Source organism: Salmo trutta, chromosome 25, assembly GCF_901001165.1.
Source record: "Salmo trutta chromosome 25, fSalTru1.1, whole genome shotgun sequence".
NCBI classification, from domain to species: Eukaryota; Metazoa; Chordata; class Actinopteri; order Salmoniformes; family Salmonidae; genus Salmo; species Salmo trutta.
Window position 1 is genome coordinate 38484946 of NC_042981.1, and position 22506 is coordinate 38507451.

The following is a 22506-nucleotide window of genomic DNA, read 5'->3' on the forward strand; positions in this document are numbered from 1 at the left end:
GTGGAATAATGTGCTGCTTTAAAAGCAATAGTTTAGGCTTGCGCATAGAGCAGTGTCCAGGTAGTTTGCCTTACTGTTGTCATTGCACGGTCAGACAAAACGAACAAATGCGTAATCTAATTATTTTCATGTTGGTTGTCATAACAGACACCCTGAAATGTAGCACTATGGGTCGGTGTTTCTTTTCTACAAAATAGTATGTTAATCACCACTGGCGGGCCATTTTAAAAATGACAGTTTTGAAGTGTTTATTTTTAGAAGTTAACAGCTTTGTGAGTAGCAGATGACTGCAGAATCATATTGTCAATAAGGGAGGTTCTGTGATTGCGCACAGATGAGACAATCACATTCATTCCCAGTGTCCTATGCCTACACCCTGGGTGTTTACCCAATCAGTGCGTGTTGAGGTAGAATTAGGTCTCAATTCCTGAACATTGTCAACATTATGAGGAAGGCAAGCTAGAGAGCGTTGTGTGAATTTGAGCAATGTCACTGTAAATGACGAACTTAGTCAATGAGAATGGTATAGCCCCTAAGAAATGACTCAACAATTTTTTCACCATTCTTTACATTTAATCATTCAGGTGACAACTGTCATGAAAGATTGACATTCCCACTACATTGACTTCATTACAACCACATGGGCTGGTTAATGCACTTTCACGCACGGGAATTGAAACTCATTTTGGGATTGTAGATGATCATGACAACCTAGCATTGCAGAACCATTTTCAGCCAAAACATTGTGTCATCCTTTACCTTTTATAACTCCAATCTCAAGAACTTCTGGCTATAGGCTACACGTTTCCGTACAGCAGGGAGACATGCTCAAATAATGCATTTGATTTGTTTATTTATTTTTTTATAAAAACGTTACAATTTACATTATTACTTTTATAAAAAGTTTCAGCATAATTAAGTACAGCATTACACTTTTGCAGAAATGTGCAATTCCTGCAACTATACAAGATAAAACTCAAGAGTGCACAAGGTTTCGCGCGCGTTCATTTCTTTTTTATATATATATATAACAACGTCCAGTCCATGTGCGAAGAAGAGTAACAATTCTGACAAGACAGACTAAACTATATACAGTAACTAACCAAGTCGTCTTCTATTCGCTCTCCAATTCCGGAGAAAAAGCGAAGACTTCAATGGGCGATAAGAGGAAATCCTTGTGACGATCTCTTATTTGTTTTCCTCCCCGTGTAGGGAGTATAGCGCGCCTTCCATTTCAAGAAAGGACCAAAACAAGTCTTAAATTAAATAATATGAGTGTTCGAACTGAAAACACATCACATAGATTGTCCTTTATAAGCAAAGTCTCTTGATTCAATTGAAGAAAATCCAGAACCCGAGGACAAAAATTTAGGAGAGAGAGAAAAAAAAAAGTCAGGTTCCCAGGTCCTGTGTTTTGTGTCTTAACCGAACACCTGCAAAAGATTGAGAAAGAGGCGTGTTTAGAAACTGCAAACAGGGCAGAGATCAGGACAGACTGGCGCCAGGGAGGAAGCCGCAGTTTTAACATTTAACCAAACACTCAAATACTGAGCAAACCCTGGGCTCCAGATGTACACACACACACTAGCGCAGCATAGGGCACTTTCTCATTCAACTTCAGCCTACTATCTGGGAGAGAATCAGCCGAAATTGCAGTTCATCTGGGCCTAGCCTCTTCTTGCACCAATTACATGTAGACATCTAGTAGTAATCCAGACCACCATTTATTTTATATTACAGATGAGCGTAGCTGCGTTATAACGTAATAACAAAGAATTTGCCTATACTGTACAGCAAACATCTTTGCAATTACATTCCGTTCAAATTGTGAACCAATTGACAATGAGAGAATGATTAGCCTACTGTCAGAAATATACACCGACTTTCAATTTCGTTGTATTCTGCCACAACAGGCTGTGGGGCAGATAGACAAGCAAACCCCGGATTTAATAGTACAGACAGGGTATGGAACACAGCGTACTTACCGCTTTAACGATGAAGATTCCTGCTGTCATCTGTTATGAGCTCTGATGGGAACTCCGGAGACTGAAAAACAAACATAGATTCATTAGCACCGCCGCAGTCAAATACATGGTATTATTGACATTACAAAAGAAAAATGTCTCCCCTCGCAATGTTGATCATGGATAACATGCCTTTTGGAAACCAAATGGTGTAATTTCACAATAGACCACAATTGCGCATAGTAAACGCACTCAAAATGCGCAGGCCAATAGGTAAAATAGACCCAAGCAAATGTAGCGTCTTTGTTGATATTCACATTCTTCTGATATTTCAGACAATATCCTTACCTGTATTGATAAGACGCTGATATCTGTATTGAGAGTTGTCAGGGGAGTCCTGGATGTCGCTTGCCCCGGTCGCGGGTGATGGAGGCTCGTTATTGCGACATTGGAGTCAAGCGCGATCTGCAGGTCCAGAATATAGTCGATGACATGCTGCAGGATTTCCATCTTGCTCACGTTTTTGTTTTGAGGGATGCTGGGCACCAGCTCCTTCAGCTTGGAGTAGCAGTCGTTCATGTTGTAAAGCAGGCTTAATGGATCATCCACCGGAGTCTTGCTCCGAGAGATTCCCAGACTATGTTCAGACAGATTCGCGCTGTTTTTCCGGAAAGATCTTACTGGGCTTATCGCTTTCATGTTGAGCCTTCGTGCGAGACGTTCGGCGCTTTCGTGGAGAGGTTGGTTTTTAGTATTCTTTCTGTTCCTTCGCAGACGGATCGGTGAGAGAACGGACTGGATTTACAAGCTGTCATTGTCGCTTATATAGCCAGCAGGCTGGGTTTGCAACGCAGGGGTTTTGTTTGTGCTGATTGGATGAGTAGGTTACGTCAATCCCCCCTCCTCGTGTCCTACCATTGGTTAAGACTGGCTCACAGTCTGGTCCCTCCTTTTTCTTCCGTGTTCTCAGCCAGTGAAAACGCATGTTGAAGGTGGTACGGTGAGAGCTCTTCAGCTCCGGTGGGCAATTTGGAAAATTGAGCCTTTACCTGTTTCTGATGATTCGTAATTTGGCATCACGAGCTTGTGAAGCTCCAGCGTGCATTTTTTTCTGACGACTTTAATTGAATGTAAAATAAAGGGTGGAATGTTAACAAAGCTCTTCTGAAGGATTTACCGTAAGAATACTCAAATACAACATCTTATAATGATTTGTATCCATGTGTAAAATGCGCAAAAATGCATCCAGATTTATGAAGGTGAAGGAGCTGATACGCTCTAATTGTCACAATATCGTGGTTTATAGTCAAGATTAGAAGAGCTCGCTGTCTCACACGCGTTCCTTCACTGTCAACATAACACCACAGACTTGTGATTAATTTGATCATTATCTCTTATTTGAAGTGATGGATAGCCTATGCGAATGTTATACTTTTAAAGATGAAGAAATTCTGATTGCAGGAACTGTCAATTACACATCTCAGGGCATGACATCAGATGTTGAATGAATACATGGGCCATGCATGTATAAGATGGTGATAACAGAAATGTGAACTTTGAATGGGTCATTAAACTGAACTTTGAATGGGTGATTAAACCGGTAGGCTAAACCAGACCCCGGACGGACCGAGCCTATATGGCATGCTTGCTCACACACTGGCTCAGTAAGGAAAGATGGATTCTGCATAATATGGAATACTTGAAATAAGACGAGAGGGTGTATGATTGTGCACATTACTGTGAGACATATGTGATCACTGGTCAGAGAGTGACTGTCACGGTGTGTATATGGCCACTTGGATGACGTCTGGATGGACACTGTGCTTAAGGTCCTCAATAATACCTAGGAACACATTTCGTCAGGATGGCCTCCATGAATGGCAATAATCCTTTGGTTGTAAAAAAATGTTAGGCTACAGTAGCATTGTTCTGTATTAGTGAGGCTACATGCGGCTGCATTCTTCAACTGGTGCCGGGGAAAGGGCTCCAAAGCTCGCGGAGTGATGCGGCACAAACTAATTGCACCCGGGCTGTTGTGGACTGCAGCGGGTGGTCGTTTCGATTTGTGGATTAAAATGCGTAGTTTACTGAAGTCTATTAATTTTCTATAATGAATCAAAATGTGTTTCTTATCCTTGTGCACAGCTGCTAAAATTATGTTTTGGGATATAATATTACGAATATAATATATATTGCAAAAACGACCCAAAATGAGATTCGGGAGAAAAGTGCTGTATAACCACCAATATGCTTATATAATCTTGAAGAAAATGCATTTCAACACCAAAATGCAGTCCTAGCAAGTACTGCGCAATTGATTATGATGTTTGGATAGTAGTCTGTCTTCTGCTACAAGACTGAGCTCTCATGTGCAATAACAAATGTTATACAAACCAATGGATATAGCCGTCCCCCTACCACCAACGATTTATGAAAATGATATTGCCAACACTTGAATAAAAAAGAGGCTATTAAATGTTTGGGCAGCAATTTACGTACATTATGCAGTTTTGCTTTTGCAGCCACGAGACAACTTCGAATATTTAACAAGCCTTTAAGCATTTTCCGACGAGATGTGGAATTCTTGCACTCAAGTTCAAGTTTTATTGTCACATGCACACGCACAGTGAAATGCTTAACTTGCCATCTCTCCACAACAGTGCAGTATTCAGTCATGTCCACATCTGGTGCAATCGGATTTGTCCATTTTCACTCCTCTTTTTTTCCCCTCGTTCTCACAGCTGTGTACATTTCACATGACACCCTGACTGATCCATGACAAGTGATGAATTGGCACCAAGAGAGCGCCAGTAGGCCTACTGAACAGCACCCGCGAGCTCATGCTCTCCGCAGAGTAGACTCTCTGGCGCCAGCTACGTGACGTCACCCATTCACAGCAGCCCTCCAGCCAGTCCTCACCGCGCCGCTCAGGCGGCTGCTATGGCGACCGGGGCTGTAGTCAGCACGAGGTCTCAGCTGATAAATGGGACAGAACAGTGAGAGATCGGAGTTTCATTCGTTACCTCTGTCCTCCGGCAATCCGGGGCCCGTACACCTGCATCGGTTAAGCGTTGCTTAAGTTACATTGGAGTTGGGAAAGTGTCTCCCATCTTCGGTTTGTGAAAAGAACAAGACAAGAAAAGGACTGGCTGCCAGCATAACCAAGTGAGGAGTTTGGACACATTTTAGTATTGAAAGCATTCTGTGGTTGATATGCAAAATAAATAAAAAATATAAATTCAATAAAAAACTGTTTCCTGTTTATTACTATTCTAACTTAGTATTGATTTGCTCAGTGCATTGCCAATAGCCTACCCAAATATAGGATACTTTCAGGTAGTTTTTAATCTTGAAACTTGATATCAACCTAACTTGAAACTATCCTTTTACCTCATCAACCATATGACAATTGCCACCCTCTCAGGGGAACTGAACTAGAACGACATTCTTCAAAAAATAAATAAAAGCTTCCAACCACTCCCCATTTTCCGGTCACAAAACGATTTAGTTTAGGTTGAAAAGATAAGGTTCAGAAAACAATGCAGAAGTGCCAACTAGTTGAAGTGAGCCCCATAGGCCGGCGTCAGAATGTCTGTGCCTCCTACTTCAACTGTTGATCCACTCTTCTGCAGTTGCACGTCCCTGACTGCCAACCATGTGCAACACAGTGATCGCTATTTGACTCTCCCTATACATTTTATTCTATGAATATTGTGCGGACATAGAGTCCATTTGTTGTTTCAGATTATGTTTAGTCTATCTACTATTGATTCAATAAGTGTTATTCCCATCGCAAGAATTTAAGATTTGTGCGTTTAGTTGTAAAAGAAAAACGTTTAAATAAACTGTTAGCCTATTTATTAGCAGTGGTAATAACATAGGAATACATTGGTTATTATAGCCTATTGAGTTTGAAGAAAAACCTGCCGACAAACCTTACTCTAAACGCGTTTCAGAAAACAAATAAGATACATCTTAACATCAGCCTATAAAGTTCCATCTATATCGCGTTTTTATCTAACACACCACCGTTTTGTCAAAAACCTATAATTCCTCCGTTCTATTATCCTCATCATCCGATTATGGTAAGAATTGAGCCTATGCAGAATTATTTCTCAGTTTCGGTTTGAGCGAGTTCTGCATCCCTTTCGCTTACTGAAGAAGAGCATCCAGTTCAAGGGCACCGGTTCGCAGCGAAGTTTACATTTCTGTCCGCTCTGTATTCGGTATGTAGGCGTAATGCTTTGTTGTTGATTGAGAGGGTACCGCATAGTGATTTGCTGTCGATGGAGAGGGTACCACACGCCTGTCGCGTGCAGTAGTGTAGGCTCCATAAAACAGTGGCGCACGACTCTTGTAGCAACATCGACTGCATGGGCGGGGCTTTCGGCTTTTCCTATTGTTAGTCTTGAAAGAATAGGGTGTCGCCGGAAGTCAGTTTGTTACATTGTAACAACTTGGTGCATATCTCAGAAATTCAGATATCTGGGCTATTTTGCTAATGGCTAGAGCATGGAGCTCACACATGCATTCGGGACATTATAAACCACATGAAAAGGTGAGGAAAATGTATATTATACACTGAGTGTACAAACATGACCAGGTGAATCTAAGTGAAAGCTATGATCCCTATTAATGTCACCTGTTAAATCCACTTCAGTCAGTGTAGATGAAGGGGAGGAGACAGGTTAAATAAGGATTTTTAAGCCTTGAGACATTTTTAAGCCATTCACCCTCTGAATGCGTGCCATTCAGAGGGTGAATGGGAAAAGACAAATATCTAAGTTTCCCATGTGTATCAAGAATAGTCTACCACCCAAAGCACATCCAGCCAACTTAACTCAATATTAGGAAGGTGTTCTTAATGTTTTTTTACACTCAGTGTATATATATATGTATATATATATATTACAAATATATTTGACAAAATGAAAGTTAATCCCTATCCAAAAACACTATACACTGAACAAAAATGTCAACGCAACATGTAAAGCGTCGGTCCCTTTTTTCATGAGCTGAAATAAAATAAAAAAATCACACAAATTTCCATATGAACAAAAAGCTTATTTCTCTCAAATTTTGTGCACAAAATAGTTTAAATCCCTGTTAGTGGGCATTTCTCCTTTGCCAAGATAATCCATCCACCTGAAAGGTGTGGCATATCAAGAAGCTGATTGAACAGCATGATCATTACACAGGTGCACCTTGTGCTGGGCACAATAAATGGCAAACCTAATGGCAAACCTTCCCCAAACTGTTGCCACAAAGTTGGAAGCACAGAATCGTCTAGAATGTCATTGTATGCTGTAGCTTTAAGATATCCCTTCACTGGAACTAAGGGGCCTAGCCCCAACCATGAAAAACAGCCCCAGACCATTATTCCTCCTCCACCAAACTTTACAGTTGGCACTATGCATTAGGGCAGGTAGTGTTCTCCTGGCATCCGCCAAACCCAGATTTATCTGTTGGACTGCCAGATGGTGAAGCATGATTCATCACTCCAGAGAATGCGTTTCCACTGCTCCAGAGTCCAGTGGTGGCGAGCTTTACACCACTCCAGCCGACGCTTGGCATTGCGCATGGTGATCTTAGGCTTGTTTGCGGCTGCTCGGCCACGGTAACCTTTTTCATGAAGCTCCCGTTAAACAGTTATTATGCTGAAGTAGCTTCCAGAGGCAGTTTGGAACTCGGTAGTGAGTGTTGCTACCGAGTATTGTCACGATTCTCTAAAGCTGAACCCAGAAGCAGACCAGGACAAGGTGAGTAAAATGAAGGTGAGTATTTATTTACAGTCTCGAGGTGAAAATAGAATAATCCAGGAGACGGAGCGGCGGTAAGTTGATGAGAGTGAATAGGCAGATCCAATGATGTCACTGAAACCACCGACGGCCAGGCAAGGGAGTTGAATGTTCCGGGAGGATGACTGTAGACAGAGTAAACGGGGGTGAGTAACCGGCAAAAAGTACAGAACAACAAAACTAACTCTGGTAACATGAGGCTGATACGCTGACACAACATAATGTTCATTGCTAACGATCCGGCAGGGAATGGATGTCAGGTCAGAGCTTATGAAGTGGAGAGGTGATAGAAGTCACGAAGGAGGGCATCATCAAGGATCTGACGCCGAGGAATCCAACTCCTCTCCTCAGGACCATACCCCTCCCAGTCCACGAGATACTGGAAACCCCAACCCCGCCGTCTGGAATCCATGATGCGGCGCACCGTGTAGACTGGACCACCTCCGATTATCCGAGGAGGAGGAAGAGGAGGCGGAGGGGGTAGCAGAGGACTGAGGTGCACAGGCTTGAGGCAGGAGACATGAAAGGTGGGGTGGACTCTGAGCGTTCTAGGCAACTTGAGTCGAACCACAACAGGATTGATCACTCTCTCCACCACAAACAGACCAATGAACTTCGGTGACAGTTTCTTCGACTCAGTCCGCAGAGGAAGATCCCGTGTAGCCAACCATACCGTATCTCCGATGGCATAAGCGGGGGCTGGAATCCGGCAACGACTCGCCTGGAGCTGATAACGGTCAGAAACTCTAAGGAGAGCCTTTCTGGCCCGATGCCAGGTCCGGTGGCAACGACGAATGTGGGCCTGGACCGAGGGTACCGAGAGATCCTTCTCCTGAGAAGGAAACAAGGGAGGTTGGTAACCGTCCAGGCACTGGAAGGGAGACATCCCAGTAGCAGATGTAGGGAGAGTATTGTGGGCATACTCGACCCATGGCAACTGAGAGGCCCAAGAGGCGGGGTTGGAGGAGACAAGGCAGCACAGCGTGGATTCCATCTTCTGGTTGGCTCTCTCCGCCTGACCATTAGATTGGGGGTGAAATCCAGATGTGAGACTGACAGTAGCTCCAATGGCCAAACAGAAGGATTTCCAGACAGCAGAGGTAAACTGAGGACCACGGTCGGAAACTATGTCACTGGGCAACCCGTGGACCCTGAAAACCTCCCTAACCAGGATCTCGGACGTCTCAGAGGCAGAGGGAAGCTTGGAGATGGGTACAAAGTGGGCGAACTTGCTGAATCTGTCCACAATAGTCAGAATGACCGTGTTCCCATCAGAAGAGGGCAATCCAGTGACAAAGTCCAGGGCCAGATGCGACCATGGTCGCCGGGGAATAGGTAGGGGGTGAAGAAGTCCAGAGCTGGCCCGATTGGCACTTTTATTCTGTGCACATACTGGGCATGCAGCAACAAACCTCCGGGTATCTTCTCCCATGGCAGGTCACCAAAATCGTCTGCGTAGTAACGCCATCGTCCGAGCCACCCCCGGGTGACAAGCCATCTTGCTGGCGTGGGACCATTGGAGGACGGCAGAACGGACAGACTCAGGCACAAACAACCGACCGGGTGGACCGTTACCGGGACCGGGCTGCGTCCGAAGGGCCGCCAGAACCTCCTCCTCAATCCTCCATGTGACTGCTCCCACGACGAAGTTCTGGGGAAGAATCGTCTCAGTCTTGGCCCCACTCTCCTCCGTCTTGGAGAACATCCGGGACAAGGCGTCCGCCTTGCCGTTCTTAGACCCAGGTCAGAACGTCAGGGAAAAATTAAAGCGTCCAAAAAACATAGCCCACCTGGCCTGACGCGAGTTGAGACGTCTAGCCGATTGCACGTAAGCAAGATTCTTGTGGTCAGTCCAGACAATAAACGGTTGCTCCACTCCCTCCAACCAGTGACCCCACTCCTCCAAGGCCAGTTTCACCGCGAGAAGCTCCCGGTTAACCACATCGTAATTCCTCTCCGCAGACGAAAGACGACGAGAGTAGAAGGCGCAGGGATGGAGGTTACCGTCAGTGGAGCTTCGCTGGGACAGGATGGTGCCAACCCCCACATCAGACGCGTCCACTTCCACGACAAACTGCCGAGCAGCGTCAGGTTGAGAGAGAATCGGGGTGTTGGTGAATCGACTCTTCAATTCCAGAAATGCCCGGTCTGCCTCAGGATTCCAACTGAAGGTCCTGATGCTAGAAGTCAGGGCAGTTAATGGAGCGGCCACACGGCTGTAGTCACGGATAAATCTACGATAGAAATTCGCAAACCCCAGAAACCTCTGGAGCTGCAATCTCGTACCGGGCTGGGCCCAATTCAGAACTGCCCTAACCTTCTCTTGGTCCATCTTAATCTCTCCCCGGGAGATGATGTACCCGAGGAAGGATGTAGTGTGGGCGTGAAATTCACACTTCTCGGCCTTCACAAACAGGCGGTTCTCCAACAATCGCTGCAGAACCTGCTTGACATGCTGGACGTGGCTGGAAGGCTCCTTAGAGAAGATCAAAATGTCATCCAGGTAAACGAACACAAACAAACCGATCATATCTCTCAAGACGTCATTAACCATGCTCTGGAACACTGCTGGAGCATTGGTCAATCCAAACGGCATCACCAGATACTCGAAATGACCCCTCGGTGTATTGAAACCAGTCAACCACTCGTCCCCCTCTCTGATCCGGACCAGATGATACGCATTGCGTAGATCTAGCTTAGTGAACACCGTAGCACCCTGTAAGGAATCGAAAGCTGAGCTCATCAATGGCAGGGGATACTTGTTCTTGACCGTAATATCATTCAACCCCCAATAATCAATACAAGGTCAAAGAGAGCCATCCTTCTTACTCACAAAAAAGAATCCTGGCCCCAGGGGTGATGATGAGGGACGAATGAGACCAGCAGCTAGAGACTCCTTTATGTAGGTCTCCAAAGCTACTCGTTCAGGTCGAGAGATACTGTATAACCGTCCCTTGGGATAGGCAGCTCCAGGGAACAGGTTAATGGAACAATCATAAGGTCGGTGGGGAGGAAGTGACAGAGCCTTCTGCTTACTAAACACTTCACCCAATTCGTGATATGTTTCAGGAACCAGGGACAAATCTGGGGATTTAGAATAACTGACCTGACTGGGAACAGAATGGGAACAGGCCGTCTTCAGGCAGTTAGCATGACATTCAGTGCTCCAACTAGTTACCTTGCCAGTCACCCAATCGAATGTGGGATTGTGTTCTCTCAGCCAGGGGTATCCAAGAACCAGAGGTACATGGGGAGAAGGCAGAATGAAGAAGGAGATAACCTCTGAATGATTCCCTGACAACCTATCTTGACTGGTTCAGTCCTCATAGTGATACGTGCCAGACTACTGCCGTTCAGAGTGGTTGCTTCAATGGCTTCCGCTAATTTCTCATTGGAAAGCCCCAGCTGTTCCATCAAGTCGGCATCTATAAAGCTGCCATCTGCACCTGAGTCGACAAATGCGTTAATCGCTAAACTCTGATTCTTGTTCATGAGTGTAGCAGGAAAAAGGTGTCTAACAGAACTATTGAGAGGTTGAAACTGACTCGCTTAAAAACCTCCCAAACATAGCGAGCCGGGCAGTTTAACGGGCGCTGGGAACAAGCGGAGATGTAATGTCCCGAGCTACCACCGTAGAGGCAGCTGTTGGTCTCACGTCTACGTTGGCGCTCCTCCTTGGTTAACCCGTGCCGCCCCACTTGCATGGGTTCAGGATCTGGAAGCAGGACCCCTCCACTCATCCCGTGAGGTGAATAATAATCGACTCGTTCCGGTCCACTTCCTGACCCGAATGGTAACCGAGTAGCTGATTGATGGGACGTGCCCCATTGCTTCTCCCACCTTCTCTCTCGAATTCTGTTATCCACCCAAATCGCTAATGCTACCAGACTGTCCAGGTCACTAGGCTCAGGATAGGAGATCAACTCGTCCTTGAGTTGCTCCGACAACCCCTGGTAAAAAAACGCTTGCAGTGATTCCTCATTCCACCCACTCTCCACAGCCAATGTCCTGAATTCATCAACAAATTCTGCCACACTGCGCGCTCCTTGGCGAAGAGAGAACAAACGCTTAGCTGCGTTCTTACCTCAGACAGGATGGTCAAAAAGTTTCCTCATCTCTGCCGTGAACTCCTGGTATGACACCATGCAGGTGTCCTGTCGTTCCCATATGGCTGAAGCCCACTCCAGAGCTCTTCCACGCAGCAGTGCAATAACAAAAGCTATCCTAGCCTTGTCTGTGGCATAAGAGTGGGGCTGCAGATCAAACACTAGCCCACACTGCATAAGAAACGAACGGCATCTTCCCAAATCCCCTTCGTACTTATCAGGCGTCGGAACCTTGGGCTCACGGAAGGGAACATCTCCAGAAGCTCGGTCTCAACATAGACTTTGATCTGAAGCCATTCTTGTGATTATTGTGATTTTGCCATTGTAATTGTTTGTTAGATACTTTTTAGACTACAAATGCTATGATCATATGTTATCCATTTGTTTGTCTTTTTGTATGTTCCTTGTATACCATTTTTTTAATATTTCAGTTAACCAATGATATTAGGCCATACTTGGCCATGATTACAAACACCTGTGTGTCTCTTGACACTATATAAATGACTCATCTCTCAGTGTTTGTGATGATACCCTGATGAAGACAGCTTAGCTGTCGAAACGTTGGTTATTTAAATTTTTGCATCTGAGCTCTTAGAGTGTGCGGCTTTCCTTTATTTTCTAGTGTTCTGCTCCGCTAGCCAGCACCTCGCCTTTATAGGAGTGCGTTTCTTTTTTCTAGAACATCTCCAGAAGCGACAGGTGAGAGGGGTGAAGTAGGTGGTGGATGATCCGCCGGCAAACTGAGCTGAGCCTGGATACTCGTCAGACTAGCAGAAAAGTTCCAAACCGAATGCGCGATCTCCTGTAGCGCCGTGCTGTGTTGTCCCGACATATTCTCCTGATGGGAAATGGCCTGGCGAACGGAGTCCAGGTCCGCTGGGTTCATTTTTGGCCGGATCGTTCTGTCACGATTCTCTAAAGCTGAACCCAGGAGCAGACCAGGACAAGGTGAGTAAAATTAAGGTGAGTATTTATTTACAGTCTCGAGGTGAAAATAGAATAATCCAGGAGACGGAGCGGCAGTGGAGGTGAGTTGGTGAGAGTGAATAGGCAGATCCAATGATGTCACTGAAACCACCGACGGCCAGGCAAGGGAGTTGAATGTTCCGGGAGGATGACTGTAGACAGAGTAAACGGGGGTGAGTAACCGGCAAAAAGTACAGAACAACAAAACTAACTCTGGTAACATGAGGCTGATACGCTGACACAACATACTGTTTATTGCTAACGATCCGGCAGGGAATGGATGTCAGGTCAGGGCTTATGAAGTGAAGAGGTGATGATCAGGACCAGGTGTGTAGATGGCTGATGAGATGCAGGTGCGGGTAATCAAGAGTTCTCCTGCCTAGCTTCGTCGCCTGGCAACCAGACAGGGTGCGTTCAGGAACCTCAGGAAACAGACTCCAAAACAAAAAACAGTCAGCTTAGGCAGAAAACAGACTCAGGAAGCGGGATTCCTGATAAGTATAGACTATTTATACGCAATTTGTATGGGCCATTCTACTGCCAATGTTTGTCTATGGAGATTGCATGGCGGTGTGCTCAATTTGATACACCTGTCAGCAACGGGTGTGGCTGAAATAGCCGAATCCACTAAGGGGTGCCACATACCATGGTCGTGCCATTCATCTGCCGCCATCACCTTATGTTGCAGCATGATAATGCACGGCCCCATGTCGCAAGATCTGTACACAATTCCTGAAAGCTGAAAATGTCACAGTTCATCTATGGCCTGTGTACTCACCAGACATATCAACCATTGAGCATGTTTGGGATGCTCTGGATCGACATGTACAACAGTGCGTTCCAGTTCCCGTCAATATCCAGGCTCTTCGCTCAGCCATTGAAGAGGAGTGGGACAACATTCCACAGGCCCCAATCAACAGCCTGATCAACTCTATGCAAAGAAGATGTTGCGCTGCATGAGGCAAATGTTGGTCACACCAGATACTGACTGGTTTTCTGATCCACACCCCTACCTTTTTTTTAAGGTAATGAATGAATTTCAATTGACTGATTTCCTTATAACTGTAACTCAGTAAAATCTTACAAATTGTCGCATGTTGTGTTTATATTTGTATTCAGTATATGTAAAATGTATAGTGTGATAGAATGATAATTAGACTACAGACAGAAAACTCAAGTGTTTGGGCTGTCACCCTGCTACATTGACCGAGACGCAACAGTAGCTCCAATCAGACAGACAAACACTCCCTGGTTTGGAACAGAGTGCTGTCCCTTCCCAATCCCTGCCTCCTCTCACTAGCCATCCCATCTGTCTCTGTCTGATCACCCAATTGATACAGTGCCTTCAGAAAGTATTCACACCCCTTGACTTTTTCCACATTTTATTGTGTTAAAGCCTGAATTAAACATTTATTAAATAGAGATTTGTTTTGCCACTGGTCTACACACTTCATAAAAGCTGAAATGTCTTGTGTGAATAACTGTTCAAACATTTTGTTATGGCAAGCCTAAATAAGTTCAGGAGTAAAAATTTGCTTAACAAGTCACATAAGTTGTATGGACTCACTCTGTGTGCAATAATAGTGTTTAACATGATTTTTTAATGACTACCTCATCTATGTATCCCACACATGCAATTATCTGCAAGGTACCTCAGTTGAGTAGTGAATTTCAAACACAGATTCAACCCCAAAGACCAGGGAGGTTTTCCAATGCCTCACAAAGAAGGGCTCCTATTCATAGATGGGTAAAAAACAAAAAAAGCAGACTTTGACATTGAGCATGGTGACATTATTAATTACATTTTGGATGGTGTATCAATACACCCAGTCACTACAGAAATACAGGCTTCCTTCCTAACTCAGTTGCCGGAGAGGAAGATAACCGCTCAGGGATTTCGCCATGAGTCCAATGGTGACTTTAAAACAGTTACAGACTTTAATGGCTATGATAGGAGAAAATTGAGGATGGATCAACAACATTGTAGTTACTCCACAATACTAACCTAATTGACAGCGTGAAAAGAAGGAAGCCTGTACAGAATACAAATATTCCAAAACATGTATCCTGTTTGCAATATGTCACTAAAGTAAAACTGCAAAAAAATGGCGAATAAATTAACTTTATGTCCTGAATACAAAGCGTTATGATTGGGACAAATACAACACATCACTCTTCATATTTTCAAGCATGGTGGTGGCTGCATTATGTTATGGGTATGCTTGTCCTCGGCAAGGACTAGGGAGTCTTTTTTATGATAAACAAATGTAATAAAAAACGTAATAGAGCTAAGCACAGGCAAAATCCTTGAGGGAAATCTAATTCAGTCTGCTTTCCAACAGACACTGGGAGAAAAATTCACCATTCAGCAGGACAATAGCCTAAAACACAAGGCTAAATATACACTGGAGTTGCTTACCAAGAAAACATTGAATGTTCCTTAGTGGCTTAGTTACAGTTTTGACTTAAAACATGAAGATGGCTGTCTAGCAATGATGAACAACCGACTTGACAGATCTTTAAGAATTTAAAAAATAATAATGTGTCAATATTGTACAATCCAGGTGTGCAAAGCGCTTAAAGACTCACCCAGAAAGACTCACAGCTGTAATCGCTGCCAAAGGTGATTCTAACATGTATTGACTCAGGGGTGTGAATACTTATGTAAATTAGATATATCTGCATTTTATTTTCTATAAATTTGCAAAGATTTAAAAACGTGCTTCTTACTTTGTCATTATGGGATATTGATGGGTGAGATTTTTTTATTAATAGAATCCATTTTGAATTCAGGCTGTAACAACAAAATGTGTAATAAATCAAGCAGTATGAATACTTTCTGAAGGCACTGTACAGTATGTGAGAGACTGCAGCAGGCAGCCCCAAACAGGCAGGCAGGCAGGCAGGCTGTTTGGGGGTGATGTGGACAGATTGGAGGGGAGACGAAGGCCCAGTAGCTCACTGTGTCACAGCCAGAAAGCCCAGGCTGGAGAGATCCACTCCTACCCGCCTCCTTGTGTCCCCTGTACCCCGCCTCCTCACCCCGCTCGCTTGGCACACAGCTGGCACTTCTGGGGGATGAAAAGGGTTGGAGTGCTCCTCTCTTTTTTCATCCCCTGTCCTTTGAGCGAAAGGTTAATCTGTAGCCAAGGCAACAGTCTGATCTATAGTGATAATGGTGGCATTGAGGCTACAGGGGTGCTTGGTTGTTAAAGACCTATAGGAATTTATTTCCCTGTATGCATCGGTGCATTGGTGTGGTTTGGTTTTATTTTTTTTATTCAAATCATTTTGTATTAGTGGTGTGTGCCATGCTAGTCTATGTAAAGTTATTTCAGACACAACGCTGTCATGACATATGATGTTTCAATTCCATACTGTCCCAAGGCCCTCTCTACACCAAGGGGGAATTGAGAGTATTGTGCATGAGCCCTGAAACTGACTTGTGATACTACCTCAGCCTGCAACTTCTTGGATTCTGCAGTAACTGTCTGTCCGCCTGAGTTTTAACTGCACACTCCAGACACAGTGTCCGCTTCCCTAACCCCTATCTCACGCCTTCACCGGGGCTCACTTCCTTTTAGATTTCACCCGCAGCCATGTAATTCTTACTCAATCGTCCACTATTTATACAGCGCAGAGGGAAGAGAGAGTTAATGTCGGAAACACACTCCTCACTGTGGGACTGACTTGACCTACTACCAAGGAATAGAGAACAAGCACACACACACACACACACACACACACACACACACACACACACACACACACACACACACACACACACACACACACACACACACACACACACACACACACACACACACACACACACACACACACACACAAACCGCTGCTGAATCATTGCATCATCCTATACCATGTCCTACCACACATACTTAGAATTGTTATTGCCAAATAAAATGTATTATTATTATTATTATTATTATTATTATTATTATTATACTGTACCACGTACTGTATATTCTATTAGGTCCTGTCTTTCTAGGCTGCTTCTCTGTAAAATCTCCCAGTTGATTCCTTTTTGTGAGCATTGACTGAGAAAAGTGCTTTTTTGAAATTACTTTTTTCATCCCACTATACCATGTCTATGATGAAAGTCCTTTTTGATTATGAGCACAAACATTGTCCATTTGAATATGCCTTTACATGGAAACATGCAACTTGGGACAAGCTGATTTTACCTAATGTAATCCCGGTTCTATGATACAATGAGTGAGCTCTCTCACTTTGGGTAACGCCTCGTTAGAGACGGAGTATAGGAAGATCCAATCACATAACGTCTGTTGTAGACAGACAGGAGCGACGGCCAATAGTTGACCACTCCACTTCCCTTATAAAGAGCCGAAGTCCACTCCCATCTTCACTTCTAAGTACGGTTGTCTTCCTTACGCAAAGCGTGAAGGGTAACGCGGTGAGAGACCTGACTCATAATATCATAGAACCTATGTAACCTTAAGTTCTTTTTCAATTACTCGTTCAGTCTCTCACTTTGGGGATATAGCCAACTCCTGTGGCACTCATATACTCTCCGAAGCCACGTCTAAACAGGATCAACCCTCAGAAGTCCCGACACTAAGCACCATATGCGCTAACGAGGGTGCAGCGATGTCCAGTTGGTAGAACCTCATGAAGGTATGGGGGTAACCCAACATGCCGAATTACAGATCTCTTGAACAGAGATGCCTTTATCAATGTCCATGATGTATCAATACCTCTGGTGGAGTGAGCCCTCAATCCCTCCGGAGGTGTCAAACCCTTGCTACTATACAGTATGTCATTATAATAGCTTCCACTATCCAATGGGACAAACGCTGGTGAGAAAAGGGCCTCCCTGCATGGGGAGGTGCCCAAGAGATAACGATCTGATCGCTCTTTAGTAGGGCTCTTGTCCTGTACAAGTAGATGTGCATTGCAAATACTGGACACAAGCAGTGGAGACGCTCTTCCTCCATGAAGGAGAAAGACGATGAGTGAGGCCAGATGTTTGTATCAGTTATAGCAAGAGTGCATACGCAGGGGAACCGATCGGAAGATCGGTAACAGGCATAACCCTTGGAAGCACATGCAAGATGTGTTCCAATGGTCCCATAGTCACCCTTCCATATTAGTACAATGCTAAGCATAGTGCCCAATGGTGGCTAAAGCTTTAATGGAACAGGTGACGGGCGCCCATTCCACCTAACAGTTTGGAAGTCAGTTTACTAGATGTGGGGAGTGGTTGCGGTTGCGGGTCGTCAGTGCAATCGGTATGCGTTCATTTTGCAGTAGCAAGTTGACTTTGAAACGAAAAAGAGGAAACTTGAGTTCCAGGATCTGGTCAAATTAAAATGTTAATAAGGAGCTTTGTGGTACAAGTGGTCATGGAAAAATGCAAAGGCTAATAGCACTAGAGGCTAAAAAAGCCAAGACCAAAAGCATGGTGGTAGATCATGGCTAAAAAGGCATGTCTCAAAGGCAAATTCTTCTTCTAAATTACCAAGATTATATGGTCATTCAGAATTTTGTATACATGTATCATTACAGACGTTGGTTGATATGACACTGATATACAGTTGAAGTCGGAAGTTTACATACACTTAGGTTGGAGTCATTAAAACTCGTTTTTCAACCACTCCACAAATGTCTTGTTAGCAAACTATAGTTTTGGCAAGTCGGTTAGGACATCTACTTTGTGCGTGACACAAGTCATTTTTCCAACAATTGTTTACAGACAGATTATGTCACTTATTATTAATTGTATCACAATTCCAGTGGGTCAGAAGTTTACATACACTAAGTTGACTGTGCCTTTAAACAGCTTGGAAAATTCCAGAAAATTATGTCATGTATTTAGAAGCTTCTGATAGGCTAATTGACATAATTTGAGTCAATTGGAGGTGTACCTGTGGATGTATTTCAAAGCCTACCTTCAAACACAGTGCCTCTTTGCTTGACATCATAGGAAAATCAAAAGAAATCAGCCAAGACCTCAGAAAAACAATTGTAGACCTTCACAAGTCTGGTTCATACTTGGGAGCATTTTCCAAACGCCTGAAGGCACCACGTTCATCTGTACAAGCTATAGTACGCAAGTATAAACACCATGGGACCACACAGCCGTCATACCACTCAGGAAGGGGACGCGTTTTGTCTCCTAGAGATGAACGTACTTTGGTGGGAAAAGTGCAAATCAATCCCAGAACAACAGCAAAGGACCTTGTGAATATGCTGGAGGAAACAGGTACAAAAGTATCTATATCCACAGTAAAACGAGTCCTATATCGACATAACCTGAAAGGCCGCTCAGCAAGGGAGAAGCCACTGCTCCAAAAACCGTCATAAAAATCCAGACTACGGTTTGCAACTGCACATGGGGACAAAGATCGTACTTTTTGGAAAAATGTCCTCTGGTCTGATGAAACAAAAATAGAACTGTTTGGCCATAATGACCATCGTTATGTTTTGGGGAAAAAGGGGCAGGCTTGCAAGCCAAAGAACGCCATCCCATCCATGAAGCACGGGGGTGGCAGCATCATGTTTTGGGGGTGCTTTGCTGCAGGAGAGACTGGTGCACTTCAAAAATAGATGGCATCAGGAGGGAGGAAAATTAAGTGGATATATTGAAGCAACATCTCAAGACATCAGTCAGGAAGTTAAAGCTTGGTCGTAAATGGGTCTTCCAAATGGACAATGACCCCAAGCATACCTCCAAAGTTGTGGCAAAATGGCTTAAGGACAACAAAGTCAAGGTATTGGAGTGGCCATTACAAAGGCCTGACCTCAATCCTATAGAACATTTTGGGCAGAACTGAAAAAGCATGTGCGAGCAAGGAGGCATACAAACCTGACTCAGTTACACCAGCTCTGTCAGGAGGAATGGGCCAAAATTCACCCATCTTATTTTGGGAAGCTGGTGGAAGGCTACCTGAAACGTTTGACCGAAGTTAAACAATTTAAAGGCAATGCTATCTAATACTAATTGAGTGTATGTAAACTTCGGACCCACTGGGAATGTGATGAAAGAAATGAAAGGTGAAATAAATCATTCTTTCTACTATTATTCTGACATTTCACTTTCTTAAAATAAAGTGGTGATCCTAACTGACCTAAGACAGGGAATTTTTACTTGGATTAAATGTCAGGAATTGTGAAAACTGAGTTTAAATGTATTTGGCTGAGGTGTCTGTAAACTTCTGACTTCAACTGTAACTTTCAGTTGAACAATGAGAACAGTGAGACATCACCTAATTTGGATACAGAGTGAAATTCAGCATTTTAGCAAGTTCAAGACTGGATTGCCCGTTCCTGAGGCCTAGAATTCTGTGTCCTGACATCTGATACATAAATAAATGGAAAACATGTTATGTGTAAGCAATTAAGCAGGCTAGTCATATTATGATTATAAGCAAAAGTATGTGAGGATGTGGTCATTGTCGATCTTTGCCATCGACTTGGCATCCGGCTGAACCCCACGAGTAAAAAACCCTCTATCATATAATAGAGTGGAATTCACGTTGCAGCATAGTTAACCAAGTGGATGGAGAACTGGTGACCAGCCCGAGAAGGTTATACTAGTCTAGTGGATTCTAATAGGATAAAGGTCGGCTAGAACCTCCTAGGATGTGCTCCACACCTAAGGTATTCCTCTCTCCCCCTGTATTCCCCTGACATCGTATCTGTTTAGGAGCGCGACTGCTGGGCGGGGGAAATCCACTCTTTAGGGTAAGCCCCGAGACAGTGTACTTAAGCCATGTAGTGGTGATGCCTCTTAAGGCGGAACCCAGATAGCCTCATTCTACGTGGTCCAGGGGGACTGTAGAGCAATGGGCCTGTAGTTGAGTGAGCATAGGTGGACACGGAGTGCAACCGCATGTCCCCTAGGGAAGAAAACTTTGCAAGGATGATAAACTTCTGCTAGACAGCGCGACCTGGGGAAGGAGAGCGGCAGAATTAGTCTTCAATCTTCCTATCCCTCACCTCTGGAGAAGGGGAGTTAAAGGCCCCCGCGTCCTCCTTACTGCTTGTTCCCATGAATGAGAACAGAGCAGATAGTTTCCCTATTTGCATGACGAAGCGCAGGGTGAGAAGGATGGGATGGTGAAGTGCGATGCACTATGGGTGTATGAGAAACCAGATAGCTGTCTGGGGCCTATGTCCGCAAGCTAGCGAAGGAGCTACTTTTAGTCTTGTGCTTTGCCGATGCTTAGCTGGGTTGCCAGCTAGTCCTGGTGTTTGGTTATAGCTAGCATTCACCTTGAGGGTTAGTAGCCTAGCTATAGCAAGCACACTGCTAGCTGAAGAGAATGTGCATTCTTCGTTAGCTAGCTAGGTTAACTTAGACTGTGGCTGACCGAATCTCAAGTCTCTTTCCTTTCTTCCACCTTGGTGGGAATAAGCAACACGAAGCAGGTAGCTGGGCTGGTAGGGCGAGAGCTAGCTGTGTGGCGCTAGCTGATCTAGCTGTGTGGTACTAACTGATATTGCTGTGTGGCGCTAGCTGAGGCAGAGATTGAGAAGTAGTTGTCATGTGAGCTCAGTCCTCTCCATGAGAAGCTGCTGTCCTATGCTCGGCGGCAGAGTCCTTGATGGTCCACCTGTGAACAGGTTAGCAGGAAAGCAGAGGTCCAAATCAATGCTGAGGAGAGTAGGGGATCTTAATCGAATCCGCGAGGAAGACGAAAAATTGAATATGGGAGTGGATTACGGCCCCGTATATGGGAAGTGGAGTGGTCCAGTATTGGCCGTTGCTCCTCTCTGTCTACGACAAACGTTGTCTAATTGGATCTTCTTCCGCCCCTAATGAGGCATTACCCGAAGTGACAGACCGACCGAGTAATTGAAATTGAACTTGTTTCATACACTGTCAAATGTCTGAAACATCTACAGGCTTCATCAAGGTGGCCTGTAAGAATTTGTGCTGGCATAGCACATTCAAGGATCCAGGTGGATGATTGAGAACTAGTGCTTTTAACTGATCACAACAACAAAGGTCTCACGGCCCCTAATCCTCTTTGGCTCTTATTTCTCCCTCCCCCTCCACCCCCTCTCTCCCCCACTCTATAGGATCAGATCCAAAAGTCCAGACATTCTCATGCGCGTTCTCCTTTGGAATGATCTCTTTCTCTGTGTCAACCTCTCTCTCTCTCTCTCTCTCTCTCTCTCTCTCTCTCTCTCTCTCTCTCTCTCTCTCTCTCTCTCTCTCTCTCTCTCTCTCTCTCTCTCTCTCTCTCTCTCTCTCTCTCCTCTCCCTCTCCCTCTCCCTCTCCCTCTCCCTCTCCAAGGGCATCAGGGGCTGAACGAATCCCCCCCTCTGTAGAGCTGAGTCATGTTTGAAATGAAGATTCAGTCTTTTGAGCCACAATGGCTAAACCCCATTTGAAGTGAAACTCCAGTCTCTCATCCACAATAACTAAGCCCACTTTGAGGACTGAAATTAAGCACCAGACCCACAATGGTGGGAAGCTGTGCTCCAAACGTAGACTGATATGGTTTAAGTATATGCATATTCTTCCCTCTATTACTGAAATGTCAATGTTTTTTTATTAACAAAAACTATCTTACTGAAATGTCAATGTTTTTTTTATAGCAAAAAATAAATAAAAAATCTTACATTGTTGAGTACCACATTAAATAGTAATTACATTGTTATTACACAGGGCTAAGCTGTCT

The 22506-nt window shown here is 44.4% G+C and overlaps 1 protein-coding gene and 2 long non-coding RNA genes across 3 annotated transcripts; 2 read left to right on the plus strand and 1 right to left on the minus strand.

Moving 5' to 3' along the window:
• Positions 1–551: 551 nt before the first annotated feature.
• On the minus strand, positions 552–2780 carry id2a (inhibitor of DNA binding 2a). The gene is made up of 3 exons (XM_029713945.1): positions 2313–2780; positions 1986–2046; positions 552–1433 (listed from the first exon to the last, which is right to left on the minus strand). Exons 1-2 carry the CDS (start codon positions 2661–2663, stop codon positions 1990–1992), a joined length of 408 nt encoding a protein of 135 aa, XP_029569805.1. The 5' UTR covers positions 2664–2780; the 3' UTR covers positions 552–1433; positions 1986–1989.
• Positions 2781–2870: 90 nt separating this feature from the next.
• On the plus strand, positions 2871–5214 carry LOC115162538 (uncharacterized). The gene is made up of 2 exons (XR_003869571.1): positions 2871–3142; positions 4706–5214. It is a non-coding gene; the product is annotated as an uncharacterized LOC115162538 (long non-coding RNA).
• Positions 5215–7962: 2748 nt separating this feature from the next.
• Positions 7963–13277, plus strand: LOC115162736 (uncharacterized). The gene is made up of 2 exons (XR_003869632.1): positions 7963–8045; positions 13145–13277. It is a non-coding gene; the product is annotated as an uncharacterized LOC115162736 (long non-coding RNA).
• Positions 13278–22506: the final 9229 nt, after the last annotated feature.

Excerpts from the sequence above, each read along its gene's own strand:
- id2a (XM_029713945.1), bottom strand. The coding sequence starts at position 2,663 with ATGAAAGCGATAAGCCCAGTAAGATCTTTCCGGAAAAACAGCGCGAAT. Across the intron at positions 2,047-2,312 it reads TCAGCGTCTTATCAATACAG|TCTCCGGAGTTCCCATCAGA; the intron begins GTAAGGATATTG and ends TTTGTTTTTCAG.